Source organism: Suricata suricatta, chromosome 12, assembly GCF_006229205.1.
Source record: "Suricata suricatta isolate VVHF042 chromosome 12, meerkat_22Aug2017_6uvM2_HiC, whole genome shotgun sequence".
Lineage (NCBI taxonomy): Eukaryota > Metazoa > Chordata > Mammalia > Carnivora > Herpestidae > Suricata > Suricata suricatta.
Genome location: NC_043711.1, coordinates 83,761,626 through 83,785,888, shown reverse-complemented (window position 1 = coordinate 83,785,888; position 24,263 = coordinate 83,761,626). Strand labels below are relative to the sequence as shown.

Sequence of the window (24,263 nt, the reverse complement as noted above, 5' to 3'; positions counted from 1 at the left end):
TATGGATTTTGGATACTAACCCTTTATGTGATATGTCATTTGCAATTATCTTCTCCCATTCTGTCAGTTGCCTTTTAGTTTTGCTTATTCTTTTGCTGTGCAGAAGCTTTTTATTTTGATGACGTTCCAATAGTTCACTTTTGCTTTTGTTTTCCTTGCCTCTGGAGACATGTCATGTGAGAAGTTATTGTGGCCAAGGTCAAAGAGGTTGTTGCCTGTTTTCTCCTCCAGGATTTTGATGGCTTCCTGTCTTACATTTAGGTCTTTCATCCATTTTGAGTTTATTTTTGTGTATGGTGTAAGAAAGTGGTCCAGGTTCATTTTTCTGCATGTCACTGTCCAGGTTTCCCAACACCATTTGCTGAAGAGGCTGTCTTTTTTCTGTTGGATATTCTTTCCTGCTTTGTCAAAGATTAGTTGGCCATATGTTTATGGGTCTGTTTCTTTAAAAAAAATTTTTAATGTTTGTTTATTTTTGAGAGCATGAGCAGGGGAAGGGCGGAGAGAGAAGGAGACACAGAATCTGAAGCAGGTTCCAGGCTCTGAGCTGTCAGCATGGAGCCTAACGTGGGACTCCAACTCACGAACCATGAGATCATGACCTGAGCGGAAGTTGGCCACTTAGCCGACTGAGCCACCCAGGTGCCCCTATGGGTCCATTTCTGGTTCTGTATTTATTCCATTGATCTATGTGTCTAGCTTTTTTTTTTAATTAAAAAAATTTTTAGGTTTATTTTTGAGGAAGAGACAGAGCACAAGCAGAGGGGGGAAAGAGAGAGAGGGAGACACAAAATCCAAAGCAGGCTCCAGGCTCCGAGCTGTCTGCATAGAGCCTGATCTACGTAGGGCTTAAACCCATGAACCTCGAGATGCGACTTGAGCCGAAGTCAGACGCTCAACTGACTGAGCCACACAGGCTCCTCTATGTGTCTGTTTTTGTGCCAGTACCATACTGTCTTGATGATTACAGCTTTGTAATGCAGCTTGAAGTCTGGAGCAAATTTTCTATACAAAGACAGATAGTAAATATTTTAGGCTCTGTGGGCCATACAGTTTCAGTTGTAATTACTCAACTAGTAACAGTAGCATAAAAACAGACATAAACAGCAAGTAAATGAATGTGTACCAATAAAACTTTATTTATAAAAAAAACCAGGCAGTGGGCCAGATTTGGCTTACAGGTTATAGTTTGCTGATCTCTGGATTAATCCATGAACTGGTGGTACTCTCTTGTCTCTGTTGGATAAGTGGGTTAGGTAAGGGTCATGAAGTATAGGTTACAAGGAATCCATCTAGTCTCTGAGACACTAGGGGCAAAGAAATGCATTCTTTGTGTAATTTGTAATTCTTGTAGTATGGACTTTGGATTTAAATTCTGGCCATACCAATTAGGAGCTTGTCAAATCACTTGTCTTTGTTGAGCTTTAGTGTTTTGTTTAATGATTTTATTTATTTATTTTTGTTTATTTTTAATGATCTTTTTAGAGCTTATTTATTTTGGGGCACCTGGGTGGCTCAGTCGGTTAAGCGGCCAACTTCAGCTCAGGTCATGATCTCACAGTTCAAGGGTTTGAGCCCCGTATCAGGTTCTGTGCTGACCTGTTGCTCAGAGCCTGGAACCTGCTTCTGATTCTGTGTCTCCCTCTCTCTCTGACCGTCCCCCACTCACCCTTTGTGTTTCTCTCTCACAAAAATAAATAAATGTTAAAACAAAATAAAGCTTATTTATTTTGAGAGAGTGTGTGCAAGCACAGAATGTCCCTCTTTGCCTCTAGTAAAATTTTGTCTTAAAGTCCATTTTGTCTGACAGTAAAGCCATTCCAGCTCTCTATCGTTACTGTTTGTATGATGTATCTTTCCCCATCCTTTTCCTTTCGACTCATATGTGTCTTTTTAAAGAGTGTCTCTTACTTAGCACATAGTGGCATCTTTAAAAACAAAAGCATCCAGTTGACAATCTCTGCCTTTTGATTGAAGTGTTTAATAGAGTTGATGTTAAATGCTAGGGTCCAGGAGCTAATGGTCAAGAAAGAATTCTTGAGACATCTTCAGTGCAAAAAAGGTGGTTTTATTAAAGCACAGGGACAGGAATTGTGGGCAGAAAGAGCTGCACTGGGGGTGTGAAGAGTGACTGATTATATGCCTTCAAGTTGGAAGAGGGTTAGAAATAGTGTAAATCGCTGAGGAATTTGGAAGCAGTTTCCAGGACCGTGAGGGGCTAGCTGCTGTTAGGATAAGCTCATTTACTACTGTCTAGTAAAACCTTAGTCATGAGACCCTTCAGATGGAGATCAATGGGCCATTTGCTTGGAGGATGATTGCTAACATTTATCTTTGGGGGGTGGAATAGAAATAAAGGAAATTCCCAAAGGGATTTTTACAGGATCCTGGAGGTAAGGCTAATGTAAAGCTAAGGTTGCATTTTGCCTCTAGCAAAGTATTAACATAGAGGCAGTTGAGTTTCTGGAGGAAGGTCACCCTGACTGTCTTAAGCACTTTGCCAAGGCAAAGGAAACTTAATTTTTTTTCCTGCATTTCTTTTGTCTTTGTTCTCCAAAGTCACATTTGATGTTATTGACATGGTTGTATTTACATCCGCCATTTTGCTGTTTGTTTTGTTTCTTTTTTCTTTTTTAATGTTTATTTATGTTGAGAGAGGGGGAGAGCGAGCCAGCGTATACACTGAAGAATAAGTTCTCAGGCACTTAGACGGAGCAGACGTGCGTGGCTGCCTCTGCCAGCGAAACAGCAGCAGCAAACTGCACGTGGCCTTTATTTCATGTTCGCCAGATGTACACATCAAAGAACGCCGAGGCATGGGAGGAAAACATAAAGAGCCTCCAGACCAAACACAGATCTGGTGTTTACAGGAAAGCATGCAGGGAAGATGTGCAGTTTCTACAGTGGGTGTTTCCTGACTGGCGCCTGGGAGATGGGGGCGGGGCGGGGTGGGGGGGACTCTGGAGCCCGTAGTGCCATCGTGTTTGACAGCCTTGAGACCAGAACGTCGCTGATGGTTCACCAATTACTCTATTTGCTTTCTCTGGGTTTACAATACACTCCCTAAAATAACTTCACAAGAAGGGGAGGGGCAGAGAGAGAGAGAGAAGCCTAAGTAGGCCCCGCTCTGCCAGTGCGGAGCCTGACAGTGGGCGCTATCCCACAAATCATGAGATCATGACCTGAGCCTAAACCAAGAGTCAGAGTTTCAAGCAACTGAGCCACCCAGGCATCCCTGGTATTTGTTTTCTATATGTCTGTCATATTTTTTGTGCCTCCTTTACCACAAAAATAATTTTTTGTATTTAAATTGTATTTGTATTCTTTTTGTATTAAATAGGTATTTATTAGTGTATTACTTTAATTCCTTTGTTGAGTTTTACGTAGTAGTTGCTCTAGGGATCGCAGTATGTGTACGGATTTTTCACAATCTACTTCAGATTAATACTAATTCAATTCCAATAAAACTTCTCTCCATTATAGGGCCATTCCCTCTTCCCTCCTTTGTGTGATAATTGTCACATATGTATAAAATAACCACAACAGTACAGTATTTTAACTACTGTCCCTCCCCTTAGGGTCCATTGATAGATCTAGAATTCCCCTATTAGAGGGCATACATATATATTGTTACGGCTTTAAATCTGTACCAGCAAACTAAGCATTGATCCTTTGTTTAATAATCACCACCACCACCACATGTTTCTGATAGCACTTTTTTGGCTCCAAGGTCATTTTGTATCTATTATGACCTTTGATATTTACAACAGTCTTTGGGTGCAGGACTGTCTCTCTTTTTGGTCAGGGAAACAGGCTCAGGGACTTCGCAGACACTACACAGTGAGGCTGTGACGGAGCTGAGCCTGGGAAAGCAGATTTAGCTACATTGTTTTCTGTCCGTCTGCTGCTGCCTCTCCCTCCTCCCCAGGTCTTCAGAGACCCAGTCCCTCTCTCCCCACCCCCAGGACCTGCCTGAACAGCCTCACCTGCAGCCCCCACTCAGCATCCTGGTGATTGAGCGCCGGGCCTTTGGCCGCACTGTGCTGGTGGGTTCCCACGTTGTCTCCCACATGCTGCGATTCATACTGCGGGCTCATGAGGATCCCCCCGAGGAGGAAGGAGAAGAGGAAGAGACAGGGGACCTAGTGTCCAAGAGACCACAAGGTAAGGGGCCTTCCTTCCCCTCAAGGGCTACCAGGCAGACGCCCCTCTGGTCCCGGGTCGAGATGGCTCCAGCGGACTCTCCCGTGGGGCATGGAGTCTGACTTCACCTGACCTCCTCCTGGTGTCATTTCCCCTCTCCCAGGACACAGGGCCCTGGATCCCTTCTCGGCTGAAGTGGGGATGCCCAGACGGCTTCTCAAGGTGATGGGGCATGGAAATGGGTGGGGAAGGGCTGGGTGGTGCTGGATTAGGGGCGCTCAGGTCTCTCTCCCTCAGGCTCCTCTGAAGAAGCTTCCGCTGGGAAGCCTCCTGAACCAAGGCCCCGAGCTGGAGGAGGACATCCCAGATCCCAAAGAGCTTGACTGGTGGTCCAAGTACTACGCGTCGCTGCAGGAGCTCCAGGCGCAGGTGGGTGCAGAGGCGGGGCCCAGGCTGCGGCTGGAGGCCGAGGGGGTAAGTGGCAAAAAGAAGGATCTCATCAGATGTGGGGCTCCACAGCTTTCCAGAGCTCTTCATTGCACATCTTTTCTCACCTTTGTAACAGTTCTGGAAGCTGAGAATTACTGACTCCATGATCTAAACCTGTGCTGTCAGAAGTATGTGAACTACATATGTAGTTCTAACTTTGGAAGTGAACACATTAAAAAAAAAAGTGAAAGGAAGGTGAAATGGGCTTTAATAATCTATTTTATTTAACCTAAAATATTCTTTAAAAAATTTTTTTTAAACTTTTATTTTTGAGAGACAGAGAGAGACAAAGCATGAATGGGGGAGGAGCAGAGCGGGAGACACACAATCAGAAGCAGGCTCCAGGCTCTGAGCTGTCAGCACAGAGCCTGACATGGGGCTCAAACCCACAAACTTGAGATCATGACCTGAGCTGAAGTCGGAGGCTTAACCGACTAAGCCACCCAGGTGCCCCCTAAAATATCCTTTCAACAAGTAACCTTTATATATAAAAAAATAACGGGACATTTGGCACTCGTATTTTATGCTAAGTCTTTAAAATCTGATATTTTACACTTACAGCACATCTCAATTTTCACTTTCAAGCGTTCACTAGATACACAGAGCTGGGGTTACTGTCTTGGGCAGTGCAGGACTAGCCAAACTGCTTTGCAAATGCAAGCGGTGCACCCGGCGGAGCTGGGACTAAGATTTCCTGACTTCCTGTCCTGGAAAAGGGGTAGATTAAGAAGGTGAAGGGTAGGAGGAATCTCTGACTTGCCCTTTGATTTCAGACCAGCTTTGATGAGGATGAGATGGATGACCCTGGGGAGTCAGGTAGGAGATTTGGCTTTCTTGTTCCTCCTCTGTCTCGCCTCCTCCCCTGACACCAGTATTTCTAATTATGGCATTTCTGCTGTTCCCAGATGGGGTCAATCTCATTTCTGTGGATGGGGAGGCCCAAGACCAGGGTCAAGGTGAGGCTGAAGTTAAAGGCTCTGTGTCCCAGAAGAAAGCAATAGCCACCCTGAAGGTGAGTAGGGGTCAGGGAGAGCGGATTCTGCTAGGACTCTGTGGACATTGGTCTACCACGGAGGCCCCGGCCTTTCAGATCTACCACAGCACCCTGGAGGAGGAGTTTAACAACTTTGAAGACTGGCTGAATGTATTTCCTCTGTACCGAGGGCAAGGGGGCCAGGATGGAGATGCAGAGGAAGAAAGGTCTGGACACCGTGTGGGCAAGTTCAAGGTATGTTTGGGGAAGGAAGGGTGGCCAAGGGGGGAGGCTGAAGGAAGGCTCTTTTCCCAGGGACTTTTCTGTTTCCCTGCACTCCAGGGCTCCTTCCTTATTTACCCCGAATCGGAGGCAGTGTCGTTCTCTGAGCCCCAGATCTCCCGGGGGGTCCCACACAACCGGCCCATCAAGCTGCTGGTCAGAGTATATGTGGTAAAGGTGAGCACCCACCGCCCCAGCGTGCCTCCAGCTCCAGTGAGGGTGACGTGCGTGACGGCTACAAACTGAGGGTCTGGAGGGAATCTCCAGGATCAGGTCCACCTTCATTTTTCAGGTGGGAAATCTTAGGCACAAGTTGAAAGGCTCCCCAGGGTTACAAACCTCATTCAAGGTTGAACTGGAATTTAGAGTTCAGGTCTTCTGACTCCTTATTCATAGTTCCAGACCCTTAGGGGAGTGTAACTCCAGGAAGAGCACAGCTCTGAACCTCAAGTTTCACAGTGGCTTATCATCAAATGCCTTCACATGGGGGAGAAGGGTCAAAACAAAACAAAAAAACCACAGACCGTCACACAGGTTCTTGCCTTGCTGTGGTCACACAGCACTCAGCTGGGCCCTGAAGTTTCCAAAAGGCATCTCAGGGAGTGAGAGGCATGAGTGGGTTGCTCTGCCTACTTTGATCCCAGCACCGGAATAGATACTGGGTTTCTATCTGGCTTAAATATAAGGATCATGACTAAGACATAATTTAAATAAATGTTCTGTAGCACATCCTAGTGCATAATTCGATAGTAGGAGTCATTTTTTTTTAATTTTTTAAATGTTTTTTTCAATTTATTTTTGATACTGAGAGAGACAGAGCATGAGAGGGGGAGGGGCAGAGAGAGAAGGAGACACAGAACCAGAAGCAGGCTCCAGGCTCTGAGCTGGCTGTCAGCACAGAGCCCGACGCGGGGCTCGAACCCACGAACGTGAGATCTGACCTGCGCCGAAGTCGGAGGCTTAGCCGACTGAGCCACCCAGGCGCCCCAGTAGGAGTCATCTTGATCTTCTGCTTCTAGCAGTATCACAGACTAGATGGCTGGAAACAACTTCCTGATGTAATACATCTAGAAATGCCAGATAAACAATCCTATATGAATGCTAAGCTCATAAGAAAGGGAATTCCCAGTGGGTCTAAGATGAAGAGGCAGAAGGACTCCCAAGTGGAAGCCCTGGGACACGGGTTGTCTTGAGAGGTTTGTCCGTACCTGGACCCCAAGGCTTAGCTTCTGACAGCCTCTCTAAGATGGGAGCCGCAACTAGACGCTTGCCGGGGAGGGCTCTGCTCTTAGGGAAGGAGGTGTAAGAGGAAGCCTGCTCACTGGGAAGGAGCTTGTTAGGTACATGGTCTGTTTCAGCCTCTGCTCCAAATGGGGGGAGTAGAAAACAGTGTCTTCCCTGAGAATTTATAATTAGTTTTGCTCTCACATTGATTTAAGACTTAAATCTGCTCAGTCCAGGAAACTCAATACTGAGAAGTTGGCTTAAAATGGTCTCAAAGTTACCCTGGTTTCATAGATTTAGACAGCCAAGTTTGGGCTCACAACCCCAAATTAAAAAAAAAAAAAGAAAAAAAACTATCAGGAAAAATTGTCAGAAAAAAACAACCAAAGGAGAATGAAACCTCTGAGGGTTTTGGATGTTAGAATATTCAAATATTAAAATGTAAAACAACCATCTAATATATTTCCCAAATGGAGAACAAGAAGCTTTCAAAAGTGACTGGGAAGTTTTGAAAATAATAAAATTAGGGGCAGCTGGGTGGCTCAGTCGGTTAGGCGTCCAACTCTTGCTTTTGGCTCAGGTCATGGTTTCTTGGTCGTGAGATGGAGTGCTTCGTGGGCTCTGCACTGAGTGTGGAGCCTGCTTGGGATTTATTCTGTTTCTCTCTCTCTTTCTGTCTCTCTCTCTGCCCCTTCCCCACTTGTGTGTGCTCTTTCTCTCTCTCAAAATAAATAAACATTAAAATAAATAATAAAGTGGCTGTAGGTTGGTAGTTTGCCCAGGAAAGTGTTAGAGGTAAAAAGCAAGCCCTCTCTGGCAGACAGCACATGCAATTTGGGCCCTCAGGATGAGTTAAACCAAACATGAGTAATGGTGAAAAGTGCTCATATATAAAAAAGCCACAGTGAATAAGAATAGCAAAAACCACAGATTCAGACTCCTGAGGTCATTGATATTGGAATGACCAGATAGAGAATATAAAATAATAATATATAAAATGTTTAAAGAAATAATGTATTAAAATGCATAAGGAACAAGAGATTAAATTAAAAATAAACAGCCCATTTGAAGGACTGCATAGAATTTTTAGAAGTTAAAAGTATAATTAAATTTTTTTTTTTTTTTTTTTTTTTTTTTTTTTTTGCGAGGGCACCTAGTTGGTTCAGTCGGTTGGTCATCCGAGTTCAGCTCAGCTCATGATCTCTCTGTTCCTAAGTTCCAGCCCTGAGCCGGGCTCCGTGCTGACAGCTCGGAGCCTGGAGCCTGCCTCAGATTCTGCGTCTCCCTCTCTATCTGCCCCGCCCCCATTTGTGCTCTTTCTCTCTCTCCCTTAAAACAAATAAACTTGAAAATATTTTTTAAAATTAAAAATCTGAAACATTTTAATTTCTTTTAATGTTTGTTTATTTTTGAGGTGGGGATGAGGGGCAGAGAGAGGAGGAGACACAGCTCCAGGCCAAGCTGTCAGCACAGAGCCCGACGAGGGGCTTGAACTCACAAACCACTAGATCATGACCTGAGCTGAAGTGGGATGCCCAACCGACTGAGCCAGCCACCCAGGCACCCCAAAAGTATAATGTTTAAAATTAAAAACTCAGTGGCAGAGCAAAAGATGTGAACAGCCACTTTACCAAGGAAAACCTACATAAGGCAAATAAGCACATGTAAAGATGCTTAACATGCCTAGTCATCAGGGAAGTGCAGATTAAAACTATGATGATTTACAATTTTGCGTACACTAGAATGGCTAAAATAATAAAGATTGGCCATGCCAAGCGTTTATAAAGATGTGGAGCAACTGGAATGCTCATACACTGTAGATAAGAGTGTAAAAAACACTAAAAATATATTGCTGTAACAAATTATACTTCAATAATTTATGCATGTTATATATTTACTAAATTATGTAGTTATCAAAACAGAAAAGTAAGTTTAATACATACAGTTAAAAAACATGTAAAATGGTGCTATATATTGCTTAAGGATGCATGCATATGTAGTAAAAGTATTTTTACTTTCTTTGTGTGAGTTATAAACCTCAAGTATTCTGGCAACTTCCGTGATGAAAAGGAAATTAAATCAGGTAAGGGGATCAGGGAGTTTCCATTTGTTGGTAGGATTTTATTATATTATTCTTTTTATATTAAAATTAGATCATAGTAAAAAATAAAAGTGAACATAAAAAGTTATGAGCTGAATATTAAAGTCTTATAAAGCTTTCCACATATTTTTCATTAAATTTTTTTTTAACATTTATTTATTTTTGAGAGGCAGAGTGAGAGCATGAGTGGGACAGGGACAAAGAGGGAGACACAGAATCTGAAGCAGGCTCCAGGCTCTGAGGTGTCAGCACAGAGCCCAATGGGAGGCCTAAACCCACGGACTGCAAGATCATGACCTGTGCTGAAGTCTGACGCTTAACTGACTGAGCCACCTAGGCACCCCTCATTATATTTTTATTATGCCTATTTGCATGACTTAAATATTTCATAATTAATTTTAAAGAAGAAAAAAGTCATCTCGTGCAGGCTTTCAGTTGATTCCTCATGGTGTGAGATAACTCCTTGGTAACTTCTTGCTTACACATAATCTGAGACTTGGTCCAGCAATGGTAACCTTGGGTTATGAGAGTGACACTTCTCTCACCCCACCCATACTGTCCCCCTAGGCTACCAACCTGGCTCCTGCGGACCCCAATGGCAAGGCAGACCCTTATGTGGTGGTGAGTGCTGGCCGGGAGCGGCAGGACACCAAGGAGCGCTACATCCCCAAGCAGCTGAACCCCATCTTTGGAGAGTGAGGCTGGGCCCTGGGCTTGGGAATGGGAGCACCTTTACCATCTGACCCTGTGGCCCAAGGCATGCCATTCAGGCAGCTGGCATGGTGATGGTGAGGGAACGGACAGAGGCTGCTGGGCCCCCTGGAACCCCCGCCCCCCAACAAGGTCATCTCCTGGGGCATGGAGGGGTCCTCAGCCATTCTCTCTCCTGGCCAGGGTCCTGGAGCTCAGCATCTCTCTTCCTGCTGAGCCAGAGCTGACTGTGGCTGTGTTTGATCATGACCTTGTGGGTTCTGACGACCTCATCGGGGAGACCCACATTGACCTGGAAAACCGATTCTATAGCCACCACAGGGCAAACTGTGGACTGGCATCCCAGTATGACATGTGAGTCCTACAGACCCTCAGGAGCCATTCTGAGTCTGATCAAAGACATTCAAGGTCACATTCTTGTTGATGTCTCGAGATCCTTTGATTTCATGGAAGGGGACCTCCCTATAACCAGGACCTTATAACACCTGGTCAATACCTGGGCTTGGGATTTGGAATCCTACAACTAATAAGTCACTTGATCTCTCTGAGCCTCGGTTTTCTCATGTGCAAAATGAATGTAATTTTATCTCTCCATTGGAGCGTGGGCAATATATTTTTGATTTTCTTGGTTACTATAAGCAAGGACTAATCTGTCTTGCACTGGAGTTATGAACCTGGATCACCATGTCTTCGAGGGCCCCCATCCCTGGCCCTGTGCCCACCTGTGTCCATATGCTGACTCCACCTGAACCGTCTTCCCTTTCTGCCTGCAGGGATGGATACAATGCCTGGCGTGATGCGTTCCGGCCTTCCCAGATCCTGGCCGGCCTATGCCAGCGCTGTGGCCTCCCCGGCCCTGAATACCGAGCCGGGGCTGTCAAGGTGGGCAGCAAAGTCTTTCTGACATCGCCTGAGACCCCGCCCCCAGGTACTAATCCATCTCTGAAGGACAGTCCATAGGGAGCAAGATTGTTAAGGTACAGGGGTCCCCTGTTGCCCATTCTAGTGTGTCCCCGCAAAAGAACCTGCCTCCTGCAAGCAGAGGAGGTGAGTTTGGCTGAGTAAGGGTGAGATTCTTGGATGGTGGGGAAAAATGGGTCTTTGTTGGTGAGCATGATCCCCAAAGAGTCAAAAGGAGACCCCTCAGAGCCATAGCTAATCAAGTTTCCAGAACATAGGGTGGCCCACCCAGGGGTCCCATATGACAAAATGTAGCTGCAGAATCGAGCTCATGCAGCTGGTGGTCTTTCTCTAAACAGGGTCTGTGCAAAGCCATAGCCCCTCCAATCCCACTGTCCTTCCACTGCTGGCTTTTCACTGGCAAAAGTTGTTAGAGAAGCATCTCCTCACTTTCTGTGCCTTATGGACTTTACGTCCTGGCCCATGGGCTTCTTCCAACACAGAAGCTGCCTCAGCTTTGCACTTCTGTTGAGGGGTCGGGGAGGAAGGCAGGTGAATCGGGACCTGTGCGGGACCCAAGCTCATATACCTCTTTTCACAGGTACAGGGGGGCCCAAAGGGGCAAGTGAGGTCCCCGAGGAGGTACAGGCGTTGCTGGTGCTGCGGCGCTGGCAAGAGATGCCAGAGCTTGGGATCCAGCTGGTGCCAGAGCATGTGGAAACTCGGCCCCTCTACCACCCCCGCAGCCCAGGGCTACTGCAGGTGAGGGAGGGCTCAGCCCAGGGTTTCCACAATCTCAGGACTCCCACCTGCTCCTGGACCCCGGGCCCTCAGGATGTACTTTCCGCAAGACCTCTAACTGGGCACTGCACTGCCACTTCTAATTCTGGCTTCTGATCCTGGTCCCCAGCATCCCCACTCGTCTTACACCCCCATCCTGGACTCCATACCTCCACCTTGGCTTTGGTCCTGCAGGACCCCCACCCCTGGCCCCTAAGACTCAGACCTGATACTCCCAATCTGACCTCAACCCTGGGTCCCTCTTGGCTCTAGACTTTGGGAACACCAGATCTTACTTTTGATCTCAACCTTCCAGGGCCTTAACCTTAACCTAACCTTAGCCCCTGAACTCCCACTTCAGACCCCACCTTCATCCTCATCCCCAGGATCTGCCTGACTGTGCCCTCCTGACTCCAGCTCCTCTCCCCCTGGGGCGAGGCACAGCCTCTGGCCACAAGCCTATCACGGGAGGTGGGGACCTCAGGGAGCCCCTTCAGCTCGGTCCCGTGTTCTCAGGGATCGCTTCACATGTGGATTGACATCTTTCCCCGCGATGTGCCCGCCCCACCCCCAGTTGACATCAAGCCTCGGCAGCCAATCAGGTGAGAGTTCTGGCCCCATCTCTCCTGGGGCAGGCACCTCTGGACTGCCAGTACACAGGCCCTACAAAAAATTGGGCTTAGGGGCGCCTGGGTGGCTCAGTCGGCTGGGGCTCCGACTTCGGCTCAGGTCATGATCTCACGTTCATGGGTTTGAGCCCGGCATCGGGCTCTGTGCTGACAGCTCAGAGCCTGGAGCTTGCCTCCAATTCTGTGTTTCCTTCTCTCTCTGCCCCTCGCCTGCTCATGCTCTGTCTCTCTATGTCTCAAAAATAAATAAAACATTAAAAAAATTTTTTTTTATAAAGAAAACCTGGGCTTAGCCTTTTCAGTTAGGTGAGCCATTAAGTTCCCTTTCTTTTCATAAGCCATAATGTTAGGAGTCTGCCCCCTTACGACTGGAGCTGGTCTGAGTGGAGTTCTGCGTAGGCCCTGTGTACTTCAGATGTGTCAGCACTCTACACTTTCCACCTCTGGGCTCTGCTTCCCTTGGTGTCACCTCAGGGAGGCTTCTGTGGTCTGGGGGGCAAGGTGGCTGCTAATGGTACTGGGCTTACATCTTACCAACTAGACTACTTGAGCAGAAAAACAAACACCTGTTTGCCAGTAAGAGCAGAAGTCTCAGGGCTGACTCTAAGTGGATCAGCTTTCATCAAATGCTGATCTCTTAACCAAACCTTGTGGTTAGGTTAGGGGGCTGTAATCCACTGGTTGGCTAGCCTTGGGTGATGGCCTAGGTGACGTACCCACCTCTGGAGCCAGGTAGAGGTGGGTCTTTCCCACGAGAATCACACAGATTGACAGCATGGGGGTGAGGGTGGGGGTACTCACCAACAGAAAATCATGGTGCTGTCAGCAAATGAGAGGAAATTGATGCTGGGCAAGAAAAACAGATGCCCAGAAAATCCATGGCTATCTGCGGCAGGATCAGGAAAGCTGCACGCTCTCTTCCCTGCTCCGCAGCTCTGTCTCCCACTTGTCGCTGCAGACTGGCTTTCTCTCCTCTGTGCCCTAAAACTTCAGCTTGCTCGTCACACTGGCCTGTGGTGGCTCCAACTCTGCATCTGATGTTCCTCAGCCTTTCAGGGTCCTGATTCCAAATTTATGGGAGAAGCTTGTTGGCCCAGCTTTGGTCAATAGACCATTCCTGGTGCCATCTGCTGTGGGGAAGGTGGTCAGTGATAGCTGGGACTGCCCCTGTGAGTACCACAGATGTCCTGACCACCCAGCTGGGCACATGGAGGTGCTCGAGGAATGTCATGGCCATGGCCTAGCTGCTTCCTGCACCCCTCTCAGGACCCTCTCAAGAGTCTGAAACTCTCTTCTGATACCTCCCCCAGCTATGAGCTCAGAGTCATCATCTGGAACACAGAGGATGTGGTTCTGGATGATGTGAACCCACTCACTGGAGAGATGTCAAGTGACATCTATGTGAAAAGGTGAGCCTGCAGGCTAGGCCGGGCCAATGGCTGCGAACCAAGGTGAGACTGCAGTCAGGGGTGTGGGCTTTGGGCTGAGCCACAACCCTGTCTCCTGGGGCATCTGTGGCACCTGGAGCTGGTGGATGCCCCCACCCCCACCCCGGCCTGGTGGTCAGGGGTGGGGGGGTGCGGTTGGTGAACTGGGTTCTGGTTTTGGCCCCGGTGCTGAGGCCAACCCCTCAACCTCTCCCCCACTCCAGCTGGGTAAAGGGGCTGGAGCACGACAAGCAGGAGACAGATGTTCACTTCAACTCTCTGACTGGGGAGGGGAATTTTAACTGGCGCTTTGTATTCCGCTTCGACTACCTGCCCACGGAACGAGAGGTGAGCGTCCGGCGCCGGCCTGGACCCTTCGCCCTGGAGGAGGCCGAGTTCCGGCAGCCGGCCGTGCTGGTCCTGCAGGTCTGGGACTATGACCGAATCTCTGCCAACGACTTCCTTGGTAGGGCTTTCCTCCCTCCTACCTCAACCCCTAGCCCTACTTTCTGTCCTCATTGCCGGTGCCCCCTGGCCCTTGGTTCCGTACCCTAACCCAACCCTGAGTCCTGGATTTCCGACCCTAGGTCACTAACCTTTACTTTCTGGCCTTAATACTGAGCACAATAATGACCTCCATTCCCACCCAAAGTCCCCGACTCAATCTTCTGACTCAGGTCATTTTGGACTCCAATACCATGGTCACTGCTTTGGCAGTCTGGTCCCATCCTGGGTTGTTTCATCAGGGTCTGACAACCTGCTGATGTGTGGTTGTGCTTGTGTGGCCTGTAGCTGTTGCCGGACCACCACATCCTAGTTCCTGATGCCCTGAGGCACAGTCCTGCTGTGCTCCCAACACCCCAGGCCCAGACCTTGATCTCCTACCTCACCCAGAGAGCTCTGAATTTGCAGGATCCTTGGAGCTGCAGCTGCCAGACATGGTGCGAGGGGCCCGGGAGCCCGGGCTCTGCTCCGTGCGGCTGGCCCGTGATGGGGCAGGGCCGAGGTGCAACCTGTTTCGCTGCCGCCGCCTGCGGGGTTGGTGGCCCGTAGTGAAGCTGCGGGAGCCAGAGGATGAGGATCGGGAGCAGCGGGAGGCGCGAGCTGGCAAGAAGAGGAAGAGGAGGAGGGGCCGGCCGGAAGACCTGGCGTTCACGGATCCTGGAGGCAGCGTCCACATCCTCACGGTCGGTGTGGCCGGGGCAGGGGGCCCAGGCAGGTAGGGCTATGAGGCCGGGCCTGAGCCTATCTAAGAGCTCGGCCTCTGTTCCCTCCTTTCTCTAGGGGAAGGTGGAGGCAGAGTTTGAGCTGCTGACCGTGGAAGAGGCCGAGAAGCGGCCAGTGGGGAAGGGGCGGAAGGAGCCGGAGCCCTTGGAGAAGCCCAAGTGAGGGGTGGCACAAGGAGGCTGGGCCAGAGCCTGAGGGAGGTGGGGCGGCCCAGGGACTTCCTCCTCATTCTGACACCGCCTCTGTCCCCACAGCCGCCCTAAAACCTCCTTCAACTGGTTTGTGAACCCGCTAAAGACCTTTGTCTTCTTCATCTGGCGCCGGTACTGGCGTATCCTGGTGCTGCTGCTGCTGCTGGCGTTGGTCACCGTCTTCCTTCTCCTGGTCTTCTACACCATGCCCGGCCAGATCAGTCAGGTCATCTTCCGCCCCCTCCACCACCCCTGACCCTGGACTCTCTTCCCCTACCAACCCCGTAATTTCTGCTCCTGGGGGGTCCTTCTCACCAACACAACTGTTTGAGTTCAGTGCTTTCTTTGAATGAACTTGACTGTGCCTCCACTCTGACACCTGAACACAAGCTGTGCATAATACAAGGGGCAGAAAGCAGAGCTGCCCTTGGGTGACAGGTGCTGGGGATGGGAGGCTGCCACCAGGAAGAATGAGACCTGGCAGGAAGCTCAGGGCCAAGGAGCCCTGGCTTCCAAGCTATCATGCCCCGAGTAGCCCTGCTCCTGACAATGGCAGGATCACTTAGAGACAGCTAAGCACTTTACACACTTCATTAGCTTGTTTATTCAACTCTGAGAGTAGGCAAATCAGTTAGGATATTTTAGAAGTGACAGAAATCCCAACCCTATTGACTTAAACAAAAAGGGATTGGGGAGGGGGCTTGTATAACTGCAATTCCCAGTGTTTAGCTAGAAGCCTGTCACAGGATTCAAATGATGTCACTGGGACCCGTTCTCTGCCCCTGGGCTCAGCTCTGCTGTCCTCTGAGGGGCAGCTCATTTGCAGACAGGGTTCCCCCTTGGAACTGCAGGATGGTGGCACCAGCCTTGTATCCCCCCACATTCACACCTAGAAGGAAGCTTTCCTAGTCCTGACAGAGCCTCACCCTGGGTCACTGTGGCCAGGGGGATGGGATGTGCTGATTGAGGACTCCTCTGGAGCTTAGGGTGGGAAGTCAGACCTTCTCCCAAACACATAAGTTGAGAAGGTAGACAGGGACGTTCTTGGAGGAAATTCAGGATATTATTAATAAGTAGGAACGGTTTCTGGCTGAGCCAAAAAAAAAAAAAAAAAAAAAAAAAGACATGTCCAAGGTCACACAGCTTGTGGGTGATCACATCAGAACTGGATCTCAGGTCTGTCTGCCTCCAGAAATTTGCTATCATCACCCTACTTTGCTTCCTGTCCTTTCTACTTGTCCCCCTACTATTCTTACCCAGACACTCCCTGAGAATCGACTGGATGAATTGACCAGCTGTCAATGTCCCTGCTTTCCTGGGCTGCAGCACATGGTGGTGTCTTGGGTCGGGTTCTCCACACTTAATAACGGCTATACTCGGAAGCCCTGACGAGATCTAGAGCTGGGGATCTGAAGCCAGCCTTGCTCCAGAATGGCGCTGCTATCTTCCCTCCATTTTTCAGTTCTGCTTCCTCCTAGAAGACTGTACAGGACCTGCCTGGACCCCTTTTAGTGCCAGGAACCAGCAGGGGTTTGGCACAGAACACAGTCAGTGAGGATGAGGGTTGGGGGACTGAGCCCAAGGTGGCAGGGAGAAGCCCTGGCTTTAGCTGTCACTGAAGAGGCGGCAAGCCCCAGCCTGCACCCAGGGTTCTAGCACCACCGGGGTCAGACACTTATAAACCTGACAGCCATGGTGGCCCCCAAAAGCTCATACTGGAAAGGTCCATCTCAGCCCTGGAGCTGAACCCAAAGGGCCGAAAGAGCACAGCAGAGGAGGGACTGAGGACAGGGTACTGGGGTGGATATCAGAGATCCACGTGGGGCTCCCAGAGGGTATCTGGTCTGATGTGTCAATCCTGATGGCCTTCAGTAAGTGGCTGGGCAGGGGTTTGTTCCCAGGCTCCGGCCAGATGCAAAAAGCACATGGAGACCATCAAGTACTATCACAATCAATAGATTTATCAACCTGTGCTGAGTCGTTGCTCCGAGAGGGGTCGGGGGGAGGCTGGGAAATGACCACAAGGCCAAAGGGAAAGAGGAGACGAAGGGGAAAAATAGGGAAGGAGATAGCTACGTTGTCTTTCCGAGATCAATTTTCTTCTGGATAGCTCGAGCCGAGTGGTAGATGAGTGAATCGATGAGTCCAGCCACTGAGGAGAGAGACAAGGGCTGGCACTGGCCCAGTTGGGTCCTTGGTTGGACCCTAGAGCCTTGTGACCCGACTGGCCAGGCCAACAAGGCCCCTTGACCATCGAGGTGCTCCTCCTTCCCCACCCAAAAATCCACAGGGAGCCCAGGCTTTACAATCCCCCCCCATGCCCCAACCCCAAACATGCCCTCGAGCTTCTAACCTGTGAACATGCCCCCAATGATAGCACAGACACCAGTCAGGAAGTGCGTGAAGGACCTGGCAGAGGAATGGGGCAGGGGATCAGCAGGCACCCCTGCTTCCTGCAGGCCCAGGCCCCTCCTTTTCCCCACCCTCACCTGTGCTTTTCCGTCAGTTTCACCATCATGGGCGAGAGCTCATAGAGCACGAAGACTCCAGGAAGTCCCTGGTCACCCATCAGCCCGTTGGCGACCTTCTCGTGTCTGGTCACAGAGAACTGATTTGTCCTTAGCACCTGGGACAGGAAGGAAGTTTGGGCCAGGGCTGGCTCTATAACCTGGTTCCCAAACCCCCTCAGCCCTACCCCTGCTCCTGCCCCTTGTCCGTAGTGCCTTGTATGTGCGGAAGAGAAAACAAAGCCCCAGATTGCTAACGAACACTGCAAGGCCCGGGGACCACCTAGGTACCCCCTCTTGGCCTCACCGCCCCAGCCACCCCCTGGTCACTAGCTCTTCACAGTTTACCAATCCCAGCTACATGTGGTGGATTCTCTCAGTGGGAGTTCAGGGAAGGGGAGAGCTCTCCAAGGCTGCATCAGCTCCTGGCAAGGCTGGGCTGGACTTCTTGTCTACAGAAGTGTTGCTCCACTGGTGACAGCAGAAAGGGGATGATAACCCAGGAAGGGTTAGCCTTCAGCCCAGGGGAGACCACAGGGACAATGAGTACCCAAGGAATGGATGGAGGCAGTTTGGACAAGTAGAAAGTGCAAGCGCTTTGAAGTCTGACAGTGTGGGCCCTGTACCCTCACTGTGAGGGTAAATCACTGATACTCGCTGAGCCTTGGCTTGTCACCAAGCGGGACCCGGAGTTCCTGCAGACTTACCTCCCCGTCAACCTTCATGTACACTGTGGGTACCACCTTCACAAAGTATTGGAACATCATGGAGGCTGCAGGGAGAAGAGAGCACTGGGCATGGGTGCTAGGCAGGGCTTTGGTAGCTGGGGGCTACCTCCCAGGCTGGTACCTTGGGGTGCAGTAACGTTGGTGCGGTCCAGGGGGTTCACGATGCCTGGATAGTCCTCCCCGAATGACAGGTGCCGGATGTAGTGGGTCATGTTGATCTGCAAGCAACACCAGCACCTGAGCCTCAAGCACTCAAGGCCCCAACAGGCCTCAGCCATCAAAGGTTCCACAGCAGTGGCAGACAGAATCTGACCACAACAGGCAGCACCCCCATGCCCCACTGGGGAACTCCTTTCTCACAGAGTCTATGGACTCTGGGCCTCCACAGTCTGAGATTCTGGCTGCAACCAGACATAAAGCAAATAAAGACTGGGCACAGACCTGTTGTGGCAGGTGCCAGATTTGCCTGCAAGTCTTGAGCCAGGGAGGCCTAGGCTGGAGGTGCCGGAGATTTCCCAACTCCGACTCCTGTCCTGTTTCAGTCTTCATTAACCCCAGCCATTAGAGGGATATTTAAAAACATGCAAATTTGATTGTATCATGACCTTCATTAAAGAGCCAACAGCCTCCAGGAGACCCTCAGGAGGAAGTCCAGACTGGAGCTCACACTGAGGCTGGTGCGGTCTGGTCCCCACCAACCTCTCCAGCCCCAGCCCCTACAATTCCTGAGAAGTGCCTCACTCCCTCCTGACTTTGCTGGAGGCTCCCTCTACCCAGGATGCTCCTGTTCAACCCCGTCCCCCATTTCCAGCCCGTGCAGATCTCAGTTCTTGACCCTCAGACCGATCCCCTGGCCGAATATGGCATATTTTTATCTGCTCCCCCAACCCAGGACATCCCTGCGGAGATATGAAAGCAGCAGCCATCTCCCACCCCCATCCGCCCTGCAGGGTTCCCAGTACTTACGTTGTCAAGGCCGAAGCTCTGCAAGTCATGGACTAGGAGAGAAGGGAGAAGGTGTCACCAGGTGGAGTAGGACTGGCCTCCTGGCTCCCTCAGCGTCCTTGCTCAAGCCTCCTCACCCCTCCTTCTGGAGTGTGACTGCCTGGCTTCTCTTTGACCCTTCACTGCCCTCAACCTGGTCCTGCTGGAGGCTGTGTGCGAGTCCACGCCCTCCTGGGCCTTAAGAACAGACCCCATTTTTTCCCTGACATACACAGGGAGCCCTTTATGGGCATCACATCAGGTTTTTATTCCCACTAAGTCCCTGCATGCACCTCAGGAAACAAACCCCACTGACTCTCACTAAATAGAGCTGATGGACAACTGCTGAACCCCAAGATGAGGCGGGATCAGAGAATGCCATCCAAGCATCTTCCTCGCTCCCCCTGCCCCTACCCTGACAGCCCCCAAAGGAAAGGCCATGGGTACCCTGTACCATCTATTCCAGAACAAGTGCCCTCTGGCCCTGATTCCTCCTGCTTCAAGGAACCCTACCTGAAGAATCAGACCCCGATTCCAGGCCCATCCAAACCTCCCCCCTTCCTGGGAGGGTAGGCTGCCCCAGAAGTGGGGGCTTGGCCTCCCTGGGCGGCAGGGCCACTTACTCTCCACAGCATGTACTGCAGCATGGGGGAGGGAAGGAGAGAGAAGGGAGGAAGAAAAAAAAATTGAGAGCTTCACAATGAGAACTATGGAGCAAGATACGTGGTAGAAAGAAAGACTGGAATATTCCTGCCTTGGCAGCATGGTCTGGACCCAGCTAATAAGCCTCCTCCTGCACCTGTCCCCAGGGGAACTCTTCCCCAGCCAGAGAAAAATACAAGGGGTTTTGGGGGCAGAAGTATGGTGGCCTAGGAAGAACAAAAGACCTAGAGCCCAACAAGCCATGTTCTTAGCTGTGTGACCTTGGGCAAGTCACTTGCCCTCTCTGGACCTTAGCACTTTTCACAAAGGGCTGTCTTGAGGACCAGTGGGATCTAAGATGGAAAAGTACTAAGTGAACTTTATAATCTTCTCTCCTCCCCCACCCAAAGCAAAAAGGATGTCAGAAACTAGCTTCCTGACCTTCAATTCAGCCAGATCTCTGACCTCAGGCAATTGCAGCTTTGTGTTTTAAATATCCTCCCATGATGCCGAACACCCTGTGCTCTGGGTTCCCTGACTCTGAAGCAGCCGAGGTGGAGAAGCAGAGGCCGCTGCCTGCCGATCACCTCCTACTGGATGCCTCGCCTCCAGACCCGTCAACAGCTCGACACTGGCAGTCTTCCCACCATCCCAGTGAGACCACCCTTCCCCCGACCCCCTCCAGAATAGAGAGGGGGGCTCCAGACCCACCTCCTGCCTCACCCCCACACAGTGCCTTCAAAACCAGCAGGGCTGTCTCCAGCAGGCCGTTACTCCTGGCTCCCTTAGTGACTGCACAGCTCAGGACCACCAGCTCATCTCTCAACCCCTGGACTCTTGTCACGCTGTGGGTCCGTACATCCTCCAATGTGATCCTAAATCCCATCTTTCCCAGGGGGCCCCGTGTGTCATCAGCAAAACCCCTACATGTTCAACCTCTACACATTCCACTCACCTTCTTGCTCCAACCACAGCCTGGCTCTGCCTTGAAGATGCTCTTTTCTGTAGCCCCCCCAGTGATAATTTCTTCCCCACATTTACCGTCCTCTGTGGCCTGAAGTGAGGCCCTCCTTGCTCCTTAATGCCACTTCCAGATCACTGTCCCTTGAGCTGCTCTTAAATCCCCAGCTTTGCAGCTCATGGCAAACGATCCTAACTATCCCTACTTATTTTAATCACTTAGAGATCCACCCAGAACGGCAAGTCAGCCCTTCCACATGTCTTCATGGTGGTTCTAGACTCTGGCCACAACTCTCTCCTCACCCCTGTCACACGGCCGATGGTGTCCCCATCACCTGGCGGCCATCCTACCTGTCCAGACTTAGTCTGCCTTTCCTTCTGTTCGGGCTTTAGTCTATACTCCTGAGGTACTAGATTCTGTCTTCTTTTTCCTTCTCAAGGACTTCATTCCAACAACTGTCCCTCCCGCCCCTGGAGCATGACTTCTGCCACCTATTCAGCAGACTATTTCCCACAGCTTATTAACCTAAGCCCCACCTCTGGCAAAACCACTCCCTTGAGTCCAGCTTCAGCCTGCTCTCCTCCACAAGAGCTGTCCTTACTCCCAGCTCCAACTCCTCTCCCATTCTCTCCTGAGCCCATGCAGTGGGTGCTCCCTATCACTCTGCAGAAACGACTGTCAAGGTCACAATGACCACTGCCATGTCATACACACAACGGGCAACTCTTACTTGATGTCCAGAAGCATCTGATATGGTTTTGGAAACACCTCCATTCCCAGGCTTTCAGGATACCACCTTTCAGCGGGCATTCTCCTCTCACCAGTGTTTCTTACTAGTCTCCTTGATGTGCCTTCCCCTTACCCCCTGGCCTCCCCGCGCCTGTAATACCCCACCTCTCCACACCCTGCCCTGCCACCTCCACCTCTTCCCCCTGCCCGCACTCTCTGATGGTGGCCGTGCCACCATCTACCCTCACCTCCAGGGGGCCCTTACCCAGTCCCCTGGTTTCACATGCCTGAGGACTCCCACATCTGTATCTCTGGGCCAGACCTCTCCCCTGACCTCCAAATTGAACAGCCAGCTGCTTACTTGCTTCTGTGTGGCCTACAAGGACACCAGATTCCCACTACTCTGAACACGTCAAAAGTGGAATTCCTGCTTTGCTCGTCCAGCCACTTAAACCTGTTCCTCTGAATCTTCCCCTCTCCCGAAATGGCAACTTGATCCTTCTCACTGCTCAGACACAAAACTTCGGAGTCATCCTTGACCCCTCCTCTGCCCTCACCCTTCATGCCCATCAGCCACGCACGCCTCTTGGCATGACCCTTAAACGTAACCAATCACTGCGTGGCCCTCCACCACTACTCTGGCCTGGCCCCCATCATCCTGTGCCAGGATGGACCATGGCAATGGCCTCCCATTGACCTCTCTGGTTCTGTCCTGCCCCTCTTCCCAGTACTCTCCACACAGCAGAGTGCTTCCTACTTCTGCAAAGTCACATCATGCAGCATCTCCTCAGATCCCTCGGATGGCCTTGTATCCCATGGAGAATAAGAGCCTTTGTCCCTGTGGTGTCCTTCCGCCCCTGCCTGCGGTGGCCGTGACCTGGCTCACCCTATCGCTGAGCACACGGCCCTGCGCGCTGTCCTCCAGCGCCCAGCCTTCTTGCTGCCCCTCCAACGCGCCAAGCACCCTCTCACCTTAGAGATTTGCATTTGCTCTTCTCTCTGCTTCAAATCCTTTGCCCAGACATCCTTATGGCCAGCTCCTTCATTTTCTTCGGGTTTGTACTCAAATGCTGCCCATCAGTCTCTCTGCCCGCCCAATACACAACAGCACACTCATACCATCTGACGGAGCCCTCACCTCTGGCATCTTTATCCTGCCTTTCTTTGGTTCACAGTACTTAATAGTATCTGATATAGTATCCATATATTTTACATACTTGTTTATGGTGTTTCTTTACTAGAATGTTTTGAGGACAGGAATTTTATTTTGTTTATTGCTGTACTGTTAGCACCCAGACAACAATGGGGCACATGGTAGGTGACTACAAAATATCTAGTGAATGCACGGATGAATAAATGAATGAAAATAAATCCCTGTGAGTCAATCCCTTTATTCATCCTGTGAACAACCCTGTATCAGTATCTGCAGCCCCGTTCTACAGGAGAAGAAACTGAGTAGGGCTCAGTATTTCCCAAATCTGCTAGAACTCCGGAGTGGCCGAACCTGTGTTCCAACCCAGGTCTGCTGACCCCAAAGCCTCACACATGGGTCATCCGATATTGGGGGCTGCCTTTAGAACAAGCCTACCACAAGCTGGACTTTCTCTGTGCTGCAATCTTTTTTTTTTTTTTTAAGTTTACTTATTTTGAGAGAGAGAGAGAGAGCGTGAGTGGGGTAGTGGCAGAGAGCGAGGGAGAGAGAAAGAGAATCTCAAACCTAGGAACCGCGAGATCATGACCTGAGCCCAAGTCAGACACTCAACTGACTGAGCCACCCAGGTGCCCCGAGTGCTGCAATCTTTAACCTGGACAAGCACCCTAGGAGATAAGTACTATCATCTCCATTATACACAGCAGGAAACAAGCTCCAAAAGCTTAAGTTCCTCAAAGCTTCACACAGCCAATAAGGTCTGAGTCTGATGTCTGAACCCAGGCAATCTTGCTCCTCGGCCTGTGCTTAGCTGTGTACCAAACTGCTGCCCGAATGAGGGTCTCTTGGGGCCACGGACAGACCATCAGGCAACTGCAGGGGTCTCCAAGGTCTAAAACTCCCCAGCGGAGGCGGCGTCACTCACCGTGCACATGGGACTGCTGGAAGCTTTTCCCAGGAGCGAAGTGGAAGTTTCCGGCCACCTGTAGGGGGTATTCCCTCTCATTCTCCAGCCATTTCTCTCCCTCTCTTGGTCTCCCGAGGGCCCGAGGGCCGAGCGGGGCCACCCGCAGCTCAGCTGGCCCTTTCCCGCTTCCGTCCCTCCCGTACCTTGTTGACCTCTAAGAAACCATACACCTGGCAGCCTTCATTCTTCTGCTCTTGCATCTTCTGGCTGAAGCCTTCTCGCCGGCACTGCTCAATAGTGTCCGGGTTCTTGAAGGCCCAGCCCCGGCGGCGATAAGCCTCCCGCACGTCCTCACAGGTGTTACAGCACCTGCAGGAGAGGGGGCGAGGGGTGAGAGTGCCAAAGAGGCATGAAAACAGAGCTGGTACCTTGGGAAAGAAAGCCGTTTTTTCCACTAATGAAGCCTCTGCCAGCCTCATCCCTGAACACCGGTGTTCTCAAAATAGGTTTCCTCAGAGGCAGCAGGCCTCTTAAAAATGTACATTCCCTTGGGGCACCTGGATGGCTCAGATGGTTAA

General features: G+C 50.5%; 2 protein-coding genes across 3 annotated transcripts in view; one reads left to right on the top strand and one right to left on the bottom strand.

The window, feature by feature from the left end:
* LOC115273434 (fer-1-like protein 4) overlaps positions 1–15,448 on the top strand; it is a 33,228-nt gene extending 17,780 nt beyond the window's left edge. Inside the window, exons 29-45 of the mRNA XM_029916476.1 lie at positions 3,966–4,164; positions 4,307–4,365; positions 4,441–4,572; positions 5,406–5,448; positions 5,538–5,644; positions 5,723–5,860; positions 5,948–6,064; positions 9,780–9,907; positions 10,107–10,277; positions 10,697–10,851; positions 11,425–11,585; positions 12,120–12,205; positions 13,543–13,641; positions 13,884–14,125; positions 14,572–14,846; positions 14,944–15,044; positions 15,141–15,448. Of these exons, the coding sequence (XP_029772336.1) occupies positions 3,966–4,164; positions 4,307–4,365; positions 4,441–4,572; positions 5,406–5,448; positions 5,538–5,644; positions 5,723–5,860; positions 5,948–6,064; positions 9,780–9,907; positions 10,107–10,277; positions 10,697–10,851; positions 11,425–11,585; positions 12,120–12,205; positions 13,543–13,641; positions 13,884–14,125; positions 14,572–14,846; positions 14,944–15,044; positions 15,141–15,333 (2,406 nt within the window). The 3' untranslated portion in view covers positions 15,334–15,448. The remainder of the gene's footprint in view (positions 1–3,965; positions 4,165–4,306; positions 4,366–4,440; positions 4,573–5,405; positions 5,449–5,537; positions 5,645–5,722; positions 5,861–5,947; positions 6,065–9,779; positions 9,908–10,106; positions 10,278–10,696; positions 10,852–11,424; positions 11,586–12,119; positions 12,206–13,542; positions 13,642–13,883; positions 14,126–14,571; positions 14,847–14,943; positions 15,045–15,140) is intronic.
* Positions 15,449–17,017: 1,569 nt separating this feature from the next.
* Positions 17,018–24,263, bottom strand: part of ERGIC3 (ERGIC and golgi 3) — an 11,542-nt gene continuing 4,296 nt past the window's right edge. The window contains exons 5-13 of one of the 2 annotated variants that reach the window (XM_029916477.1): positions 23,889–24,151; positions 23,704–23,761; positions 19,920–19,934; positions 19,279–19,310; positions 18,434–18,530; positions 18,292–18,356; positions 17,567–17,703; positions 17,431–17,486; positions 17,018–17,229 (exon numbers count right to left, since the gene is read on the bottom strand). In XM_029916477.1, the coding sequence (XP_029772337.1) occupies positions 17,150–17,229; positions 17,431–17,486; positions 17,567–17,703; positions 18,292–18,356; positions 18,434–18,530; positions 19,279–19,310; positions 19,920–19,934; positions 23,704–23,761; positions 23,889–24,151 (803 nt within the window). In that variant the 3' untranslated portion in view covers positions 17,018–17,149. The remainder of the gene's footprint in view (positions 17,230–17,430; positions 17,487–17,566; positions 17,704–18,291; positions 18,357–18,433; positions 18,531–19,278; positions 19,311–19,919; positions 19,935–23,703; positions 23,762–23,888; positions 24,152–24,263) is intronic. The other variant, XM_029916478.1, reaches the window with a different exon arrangement.